Source organism: Ceratosolen solmsi, unplaced genomic scaffold, assembly GCF_000503995.2.
Source record: "Ceratosolen solmsi marchali unplaced genomic scaffold, CerSol_1.0 scaffold1, whole genome shotgun sequence".
Classification (NCBI taxonomy): Eukaryota; Metazoa; Arthropoda; class Insecta; order Hymenoptera; family Agaonidae; genus Ceratosolen; species Ceratosolen solmsi.
Window position 1 is genome coordinate 1,986,184 of NW_011948415.1, and position 11,488 is coordinate 1,997,671.

At 28.2% G+C, this 11,488-nt stretch overlaps 2 protein-coding genes across 2 annotated transcripts in view; one reads left to right on the plus strand and one right to left on the minus strand.

Moving 5' to 3' along the window:
• Positions 1-289: 289 nt before the first annotated feature.
• On the plus strand, positions 290-9,606 carry LOC105369048 (glycerophosphocholine phosphodiesterase GPCPD1). The gene is made up of 13 exons (XM_011508290.1): positions 290-298; positions 811-1,031; positions 1,118-1,287; positions 1,650-1,828; positions 1,910-2,044; positions 2,130-2,240; positions 5,071-5,224; positions 5,580-5,733; positions 6,180-6,405; positions 6,818-6,895; positions 7,978-8,133; positions 8,219-8,646; positions 9,179-9,606. The coding sequence occupies exons 1-13, from the start codon at positions 290-292 to the stop codon at positions 9,561-9,563; spliced, it is 2,406 nt and encodes an 801-aa protein (XP_011506592.1). The 3' UTR covers positions 9,564-9,606.
• Positions 9,607-11,348: 1,742 nt separating this feature from the next.
• RpL37A (ribosomal protein L37A) overlaps positions 11,349-11,488 on the minus strand; it is a 975-nt gene continuing 835 nt past the window's right edge. Inside the window, exon 3 of the mRNA XM_011507578.1 lies at positions 11,349-11,488. This exon is cut by the window's right edge and continues 46 nt beyond it. Within this exon, the coding sequence (XP_011505880.1) occupies positions 11,379-11,488 (110 nt within the window). The 3' untranslated portion in view covers positions 11,349-11,378.

The following is an 11,488-nucleotide window of genomic DNA, read 5'->3' on the forward strand; positions in this document are numbered from 1 at the left end:
TCGTTATAATACCGTATCTCTTTAATTTCATAGTTTCTTATGCAAAATACTTTTACTTGTTGTATTAGAAATATCACCTATCCTGACGTAAAATACAATTAACATGAGGGCTTCCAAAAGAGATTGGATGTTCAGAGTCCAGGTAAGATATAATAAACTTTATTGATTATTTTATAAAATATGAGTACATATAAAAAAAATAATATTTTTACACTTATAAATTAAAATTCTTATCTTTGTTTTACAATCAACAGAAATAACTTTAATATTCAAACATAGGAAATGTACGATGAAATTGGTGATAAATTTTATACGTAATAATTAGGAATAAAGTTTCATACGTGCAATTAAAAAGTTTAATAACAATTGTTTTTTATATAAAACTAATATATATATATATATATATATATATATATATACAATTTATATAAAAAGAGAGAGAGATAGATAGATATTTTTGTTTAGAATATCATAAGATATTTCAATTTTTCAGCTAAATTTTATTATTGTTTTGTATAAATTTATAGTTAGAATAATTACGTTCATTATCTATTATTTATAAAATAAATTAAAAATAGGACCATTGATATACTACTACTACTTAATACTAATACTAATTTGTTTTTGTCTAGAATTCTCTGATAATCATTTAACTTTGATGATTATTTATTATTATACTTAATACTAATACTAATTTGTTTTTGTCGAGAATTCTCTGATAATCATTTAACTTTGATGATTATTTATTATTCACAGCAATGGCGTATATTATAATTTAATTACATTAATTGATTTATGAATTAACGATAGGTACCTGGCTTGGAAAAAAATGACGTTGTCTTTGTTGTGGGTAACCTACCTGAACTTGGTGCTTGGAACCATAATCAGGCCATTCAATTAACCAGAGAAAACGATGGCACTGATTCACCCACAGTATTTGATAATAATAGCTCCGCAGACTTTGCGGATCTCTATGGAAATTCTAGCGATGGGTTAGATTTCATGGGAAATAGTGCCTCTGATAATTCTGAGTAGGCATAAGTTTTTCTAAAGAGAAGATCAATATATAGAATTATTTTTATACATTTAATTGATAAATTGTAATAAATGTTTTTAGGGGAGGACAAATATTTTCACAAAAGATTGCTTTACCCTCCGATGCTGATGTACAGTTTCGTTTCTTTATAGCTGTAGTTTGTCAGCCAAATGGTTCAAAAAATTCTGCCAAAACTTTTATAATAAGAAAATGGGAAACTCACATGTCACCAAGGCAGATAAAAAGAAATGGTATGTCGTTACGCTTGTGATAATTAATTGTTAATGTATTGACAAGAAAATCAGAACGTTTTTCTACAAATACAGTAGTTTTATTCCATTGCTCTTACAAAGCATTAAATTTTTTAATTAATAATTCACATTAAATTATGTAAATTACCTTTAAATTCTATTTTTTGTGTAAAAAACCATTACAATGGTATTTTTGTATCAATATTTAATACTCGTTAGATTTTGAGAATTATTTTAACTTTTCACAAAGCCTTCATCTTTCATAGACTATAATCGGATAGTAATATTGAATTTTAGTCAGTTTAAATATTTCATCGAGGGACTCTGATGGGATACATATTATTAGACTTAAACATTTTCAGTACTAAGTAATTTCTCAGAAGATACCTTGCCGGATCCCGATAAATTTGGCTATCATAATGAATATTGTAAAATTGAAAGGGGATGGCTAACAGATGAAACAGTGATTCAATTCAAGCTTTTTAATAATCCAATTAAATTATGGAAGAATAGGTTACAAAATAAGAAAGTTCAAATAAAAGTAAGTTTGATATCAGATTTAGATTAATTTGATATCTGCGCTAAATTATGATAGATATAACTAAAAGTTTATTTGCTTCAGATGACCCCGGTAAATTTGATTAGACACAATTCATTAGAATTACAGCAGCTAGGAGGAGATTGTGTAGATGACAGCCTCTCTATGGATACCCAAGATATTGTAGATCAACCAGCGTTTAGTATTACAGAAGTAGCTGTAAGTTTATGTAAAATGTGTAATTAATTGATCAAATTATTGTTGTAACGCTATATTTTTCAATAACCTCTATGATTTTTCATAGGTAATGAATGATGAAGAGGCTCACTTCAAATATCAAGATCAATTTGGTCGAGCCTACAACGACGATGAATTTCTTATCTTCAATGTAGCAGTTCGATATCCAGAAACAGTCGTAAGTCGAACTAATTGTAGAAAACTACATAAACATAGATGTAAAGTGAATTGATAGGTGGATTTCCTCAGAGTGCTGTTTGTTATTCCATATTTTTTTCAATCTGTATAACACAATGTATTAGATATACATTCTTAAATCAATGCTCAAAGTAGATATATTTTTTCATTAGCATATAAAAAAAGATAATGGAAAAATTCAAATTTCAATCGAGTAGTAACAAACTACAATCAGGGGCCGTTCCATATTAAAACAATTAAAAACACTTTAAGTGCACACATTGACCATACCATGTAAGTTTTCAGTAGACCACGAGTAGGCCAGCCACGACTTCTTATACTAATAAATCTTACTTTTTTTCAATTTGGTAAAAGATGGTTAAACTTGTTCAGCAGCTTATTGCAACAAAGTGGGGACCAGCGACGATGCCCTCCACAATTAAATATGGACAATTGGATGCGAGAGCTGAGAGCCTTTGACTTGTACAAAAGCAAGACCATGATCAATCTGGTGTTCTGATACTAAGCATTGCTTTGCATCATGTGTCACACGACATCACATAGAGATATGATGGTTTTGATTGTCGTTTACCTTATTCGCTCCCATCCCAAGTGCCTAGACTCTCGTAAACTGTTATATGCAATTACAATGAAGGAACATAAAAAGAGATATAGAGACAAATATTGATTTTGTTTTTGTTTTTCTTTTTGGTTTATTTTTTTTAAACAAAATAAACGGAGAGAGAGAGAGAGAGAGAGGAGAGAACAAATGAAAAAGTATGTGAAAAGAGATAAAGTGTATAAGCGGTGTAGCAATTATATTTAATTTTGGCCTTTATGAGGACGGAGTATGTGAAGTTTAAGGTGGAAGGATTTAAAATCCTGGGATTCTATATAAGAATTCCGTAATTTACGTGATAGCGGTTTACGCAAGTTCTAGACTTCCATTTTCTCCTTAAGTGCAATGGGCTATGCGAGTGATGAGAACAACATGTATTCTTTGATCATTTATTTTAAGTAATTAAATTGAAAACAGCCAGTGCGTAATTATCTATCCAAATTTTAAAAAGTTCATTTAATCCTTAAAGAGCAGCAATTAGTGAGAAACAATGATCGTAATCTTTACGTTTCATTCAAAGTTCTAACCTTTTCAATTAATAAGTATAATATTGTGGATATAGAAAGAAAAAGAAATGGGATTACAGAAGTAATTATAAAGCCAATTATTCTCACACGCGGGATAATGAATTATTTATTGAGCAAATAAAATTTCTAATTTCATAAAATTCCCTCTTCTTAACATCTTTGTGTACTAACAGCTTGGTTAATTCGTTGCCACGACCAATTAATTCTCAATCTAATCATTTAAAATAAATCATTTCAAAATACAACGGTATCACGTCGCTCACGCAGTTCACTACACTTAAAAAAATATATATTGCGATATCAACGCTGTCACATCTCGTTTACATCTGTGTGCGTCGAAAATGGTGAGATTCCCATCAGTCCTCTATATCCTACTTAGTGTATGACTATTATTTTTTAGCCGACTTCTGAACCGCACGTGGCCATCGCTGCGCGGGCAATGCCAGAAATAAAAAGCTGTCTTCTGAGAAACTGAATTCGAACACGTTGGAATTTTGTTCTCATTTAAAACAAAAATTAATAATTAATGATTGGCAGGTGTTGCGGGCGGCACTTCGTACACCCGGCAGTGAATAACATTTGGCAAATTGATTGGTCTGGTTCACTGCTCGATATTACAAATAAACTGTACTGGTCGACAAAATTTTTATTTATCCCAATCCTTAGACCTAATTTTTTTTTGTTTTTTTTTTTGTTTTTGTTTGTTTGTTTTTTTTTTTTGTTATAAAATTGAACTTTTGTTTTTAACAATTCTGTAGAGCAGTACAGTTTATCTTTTGACATTAAACGATCGAAGATATGACTGTTTTTAATACAATTGCCAATTAAAAATCGATATTTGATAAAAATGATAAAAATGATGCAAAAAATTTTTTAAAATTTGTTTCTGTCTTGTATTTAAGTATTATATAAAATTATTTAAACGCACAATATATATTTGTATGTATATATATATATATATATATATATATATATATATACACACACACGCACACACGCGCACATATTTACATATTTATACGTGTGCGTGTGTGCGTCTATAAATTTATTACATTCTCTCTTTTTCTCTTATTTATTTTTATTTTATTTTTTTAATTTTTCAAATCTCGTATTATTTATGAAAAAAGATAAAAAGGAAGAAAATGCCGAGGGATTCTATCTTCGATCGGAAAAATTCTTCTATTAATTATTAACCCTTAGCTATTGCGAAATATATTTATATAATTAGACATAAAAGGTATGTCAAATTTCGTGTGACACTTTATAAATTATATAAAACATAATTAATAATTGCAAAGAATATGTACCAAACTAACTGATTGATGAGGGTATTAATTAAAATGTTATTGTCGATAAAATTTTCGTATAAAAACTGTTTAGTTTAAATGTATAAACTTTGAAGGCAGCTATAATTTAGAGTGAAATACTTTTTCTCGTTTATTTGTATTATTATTAAAAAATATAATTTACGATTTTTGCTGAGTCTTAAATAATTTTATAAAATTATAATTATTTTATGTTAATTGAGCTTGATAAAAATTTGTTCATTGCCTAAGAACTCAATAATTTCAAGTGCTATAGCTAGAAAATATATCACCAAAGCACGCACACCATTTATCAATGTTATAAATGATTTATAATTTCTTCCGTGTCTCGTTTTTTTTTTTATAAAATTGTTCTTTCAGGCCTATTTAGTTGATTATTACGTTTACACCACGAGATCCTTTCCCGGAGAACCGCCCACTCACATTGGTTTCAGTTATATTTTACCCGGGGCTCTGCAAACTAGCGTTGGACTTCTAACTGTTGCCATTACAAGTACCAAACACAGACCCATAGGTAATGAATAATTATTGTAAAACAAAAAGCTTTTGCACCCTTATGTACAATGACTTTATTACTTAAGAATAATGGATAATTATATTATTATTATTGTTTCAAATTCCATTAATCGACTATTAACGAACGAATTACCGATAACAATATTGTAATAACAATTGATGTAATAATAAAAAATGACGATAAATTATTTAACGTATAAGGAATAATGAGCTACTTTCTTCAACACAAGGCGATTATAAATATCCTCTATTATTGATATATTAAATAATACGAGACATTTGAATTTCACGAATCTACTGCTTGACAGACAAATCGCTTTGCAGTATATTTTAATGCAAAAATCCATTTTCAGGACAATTAACAGTAGAGTACGTCACCATAAAGCCAATTCCTGATTTCCCATGGGACATGAGTATTTCATATGCAAAGCACTGGGAGCAGAGGTGGTCTGGGCTAGATGTCGGTCATCGAGGACTCGGGACTTCTTTTACATGTCAAATGAAAAAGTAAAATATTGATAATAATTTTTCATTGCTATTGGTAGTCATGCAATTATTATTAGCCTTTATATATTTGATATATTCGGTTATTATTTCACATTACGTAATCATTTTTCTCTAAAATTATAATTAGCAATATGGTATTTAAAGAACTAATTAATAAGTTATCAATTACTTGAACGACATTTATATCGATGGATTTTTTTGAAAACAAATATATATGAAAAAAAAAGAAAAAAGAAAAAAGTAAATATAATTTATATTGAAACAACTGTCTGTTTATAAAGCCATTAAACATTAAAATTATAAACAAATAATAAATATATATTTTATTATTTTCAAGATTTATTGAAAAAATACATTATTATTATTATTAATATAAAATGAATAATATTCATAATAAACGGGTAGTCATTATCATTTTTTAATTTTCTGCATATTTACGTTTGTAGTTGCGCTAATGTTCGTGAAAATACCGTTGCTTCATTAAAAACTGCTGCTTACCATGGTGCTGACATGGTAGAGTTCGATGTCCAATTATCGAAGGATCTGATTCCCGTTATCTATCATGATTTTTACGTATCGATTTCATTAAAGCGCAAAAAACAAATAGAGGCTATGGATATGTTAGAAATACCAGTGAAGGATCTCACATTACAGCAACTACACTTACTTAAGGTAATTTCTTCATTGTTGATACACTTATAAACATTATTTCTTAAGACAATATTTATTAAAAGTAATATGTTGTAAAAATAATTTTCATTGTATTGTATTATTGTTAATTTATAAAATATAAGATATTTCATTTTTAAATATTGAAAAAAATGTCAAAATTTTTCTAATATATTTTTTTACTTCATGAATTATACTTAGTAATATATACTAGATGTTTAATTTCGGTTTCCTTAACGTTTCATTTCCTTCAATATTACATTCTCTTTCTCTTATTGATACTCAATAAGAGAATCAATAGTCAATATTAAGAGCATCGAGAAAAACAAAAACACCGCTATTTGAGCAAATTTTAAAAAGTGAGAGTTGATTTCATACAACATCGGATTCGACCTTATTTTTTTATATTTAACAGGATTTTTATTACCCGAGAGACTCCTTGGGTCAGGTGCTGTATTACCTTGATAAAGAGGAACAGGGGGTTAAACAATCGGTGAGCTTTCATATCGAAGTGCATAAGAAGTCGATATCTTCTTAAAATCTATTTAACGAAATTTTGTGGTATTTATCAATCTTTATTCCATCGCTCGATTCATTATGGCAGTCACTATACTAAATTATACTAGACTACATTTTACTGCTTAGAAACATACAATTATTTTATTTTAAACAAAATGTTTGAGCGCAATAGTAGTCGATAAGTAAATATAATGAATAATAAGAGATTAATTGTAATTAAAAAAAAAGAAGAAAAAAAAAGAAGTAAAATTTTGTTAGATTTTCCCAACTATTGTTTAAAATTATTAAAAATATCATATTTTGCTAATGAAAAGATGATTTTTTTTTCTGAGTGTAACTAACCCGAGTTTTGCTAATATTTACAATAATACTTAACTTTTAATACCGAAATAATGATTACATATGTCCATAAATAGGCACTATATATAGTTTACATATAAAACAGTATGATTTCATTTTTATATTTTTTAATTATAATTTTACGCATATGCAAAGAATCTTGATGGCTTTAAAGTGTTATTAAAAATTTTCATGGCTAGCAGATAAATTAATGTTTCTAGATTTGGCATATTTGAAGTTAAGAACGACGCTATTGTTATATTACTTTTTCGAATGAATTTTTTCATATTTTTAAGTTTATCTCCGTGGACCTCCAATTAAAAATCCTCTAAAATCCTCTATATTACATCTCTACGGCACGCAGCTTCTATATCGTAGATTCGAACATTTTAATATAGTCTCATTAAATATTACACGACGATTCTTCAGATAATTTAAATCTACATTTATTTACATTATAGTATTATAAATGCTTTATTAGACATTTTCCGTCCAAAAATATTACAAAAGTAATCGCACCATTAATGTTATCCACTCTTATTAATCTTACATTATACAGCGGCATGAATCTGAGTTCACGGAATAGAAAGGATAATGTTAATATTTAATTTGTTTTTGATATTCTATGTGTATTTTGAAAAATTATAATAAAAGCAAAATATAAATATGCAAAAACAAAAACAAAAAAAAAAACTTTATCATAATTTTTATTCTTAGGTTTATCATTTGGAAGAAGGTAGAGAAAAAACTGCAAAGTTTTTTGACGAGGATCTAGAGGATCATCAACCGTTTCCAACACTTCAAACAGTACTTCAGGAATTGGAACAGCATGTTGGTTGCAACATTGAAATAAAGTGGACGATGCAATTGAAGGTATCGGGTTATAAACGCCTTTAGTTATGTATAATTCAACTTTCAATTATTGTAAAATATAATTTTTTTTTTTTCTTTCACCTAGGATGGCACATTTGAACTTAATCACCCGTTTGACCTCAATCTGTACTTGGACATTATACTTAAAGATGTATTGGAGCACGGAGGCGATAGAAAAATTGTATTTTCATCCTTTAATCCGGACATTTGCGCCATGATGCGATTGAAGCAAAATAAATATCCAGTAGTTTTTTTAACGCAAGGTGTTACTGTTAAATATCCAACATATCACGATCCAAGGTGTCAAACTATACCAATGGCTATGAGACATGCATTGACAGCCGATATCTTAGGGATAAACGTGCATACGGAAGATATTTTACGTGATCCGAGTCAGGTGAAGTTGGTCAAAGACCGCGGGTTAATTATATTTTGTTGGGGAGATGATAATAATGACAAGGACACGATACAACACCTCAAAAAACTTGGCTTGCATGCCGTTATTTATGATAAGTAAGTTAATGCTTATTTGACGATAATTTCTTTTCTTTTCTTTTTTATCGCATTGATAAATATAAGAGCAGAACGAATAAAAATTGCCTTTAGAAAAATAACTGTTAAAAATAAAAATAAAAAAAAAAGGAAAATGAAAATTGCATACATATCACATAAAAATACGTTTACTTAAAATCATTAAATTTAACTGCTATATTAAAAAATAAATATATTTATCTTTGAAAGATTTCGTTACGACATATAAACATATAATACCAAATGAAATTTATCTTTATGTAATTATTATACAGTAATTAAGAATTAATTAATTCATTTATAAATGTAAAATTTATATTCTCTTTTAAATAGATGTGTAAAATATATAATATTAGTTGAATTGATAGGTATAAGCTTGAATACACAATGTAGAATGATACATTTGCTTATATTACTTACGACTTATATTAAAAAACAATGTTCGGTTGGATGTTTCTTAAATCCTTAATTCCTTACATCCTTTGCTTCTGTATTAACATATTTATTTTTACAGAATCGACGAATACAATGCAAAGGAGGTGAAAGAGAGCATATTCCTCGTGGATGCTCGAGAGAGCCAAAAAGCTTTAATAGCTTTAGCCCAGTGTAATCAAGCCTGCGCAACATCAGCCACAGCCGCGGCTTCTTTAACGACGCCATTTGTCAATAATGCCGGTGGTAGTGAGAGCGATGACAGTGTCGGAGGCACCAGCGTCAATTTGACGAGTAACTGTGATATATCACATCAAGACAAAGAAATCCGCGATCTTACCAAGGATTTTAGCGTGTGTGCATCCAACTTTAGTCACCCGCCTAAAACAAAATCCCTTACGGATATCGTTGCTAATTCTCCGGCCGAAATTCGTATAGAGGACGAGTCGGCGAAGAATTGCCTCTGATGTTTTTCACATCGTGCGGATTACGAAACGTGCTTATAAAAAATAAGAGGCACGAAGAGACCTTGATACTATGATTGTTTTGTCCTTTCCTTACATAAATATTTTGTAAAGAAAAAAAAATATGCAGATTTTTACGCCTTTATAAAATACGTGCATTTACTAAGTGAACAAAAGAGTGAGTTATCAAAATGTTAAATAAATTACGTATTTACCAATTCTTTTTACCAACTGTGACATGTGTAATGTAATTTTTTTCTTCATTTTTTATTATTTTAATCATGAAATGAAATAAATGTTTATATTTGTAAGGCCAATAAGAATTATTTACGTTTTTACAATATCATTTTTTATAGCTCACATTTGTGTCGAATATAACGAAATATTTATGGCAAGGATGGATAAAAGAAATTTCTGAGACTTGCGATATATTGTTCCAAGTTCTGTTTTTGTTTGTTTGTTTTTTTTTTTTTTACAGTAAACTATGATTTAATGGAATATACTTGAAATAAGATAAAAATAAGGCTTCTTTTTGTAATATAGCATCTTATCAAGGAGTTCTTCATAAAACAACAATCTTGTGCTTTTAAATCAAAAAATAATTTCTTTTTTAAAATCTGCGCCATTTTATTTTCATTAACAATATTTAAGTGTGTATGTGAATTTATTTTAAATTAGGAACATTTTTATGCAAAATAAAATGAACGCAGGAACACTAATGTTATCGTAGGTATTTAATTACTATTTAATTTGAATACGCAATTATCATTTATTTTTAAAAAACTTCAAATATTTTCTAAATTTACTCTAAAAAGTATATAAATTAACCGAGACAGTTTGAAATATTGAAAATGAAACTGAAAGAGTCAATGCTATTCGGTAACTTCATATTCAACAATTTTTTGTTAATTTTTTTTTAAATTTAAACTAGATATTCGTTAAATGACATAGATTTAAAATAAAATTAAATATGAGATTTTGGTAAATATAAATATTTATGTATCATTATAATATTTTTAAGCTCTAACAGTTAATATAAAAAGAATTATTATAAATGCGTAATTTTTTGAGGAACTTGTGAATTTAAAAAAGAAAAAAAAGTGCACGATTCCTCCGATACATTTTAACTGTAAGAACTAAAAATTAACTGAATTATCGTGCGAGACATGTTAATTAACCTCTTTTTTTTTTTAAAAAGAAATTCACCTATGCTCTTGGTATATATTTCAATTCTGAAATTTGATATGTTAAAAGTAATAAAATTATCTGTACTGCTAGTGGTGCATTAACAGTTTGTTCTGCAGGACTGGACAATTGTATCAATTGCTAGCATCCTGATGTGTGATAGTCTCATCAGCAATTATATTAAAAGAAAATAATAATTGTAACAACTATTGCATCTTCTTAATACATGTTCATTTAATTGTAGGCTACCATCCGTTCAGAAATACCTTTCATATTATTTGTTTTCATTGTGTAAAAATATATCAGAGCAAAGAGAGTTGCACAGTTAATAAGAAATTTAAAAAAATCATAATCTTGTAATTAACAAATATCACACTAAAGCGACATATTTTAATTAATAATTTTGGTAAATTAGACATTTAAATTAATTGATTCTATTTACATGTCAAATGCAACCTCACTATTATTATAACAAATAAGAAATTACTTTAAATTTGTAAAATTTTCTTTTCACAAACTTTCATCGTTCCCAAATACCTCCAAATTTTGCGTCAAATTTCAGGCATAGGATCTTAATTTGTATAAAAAGTAACCAAATATGAATTATTTTAAACATCTTTTTATTGAATTAATTTACTGATCTTTAACTTCACGTAAACGACGAACCGCTGACCTCACAGAAGCAGCCGTTGTTGTGGAAAATACCCAAGCGCCACCGGCAACTGTCCTTTTACATCGTTTGC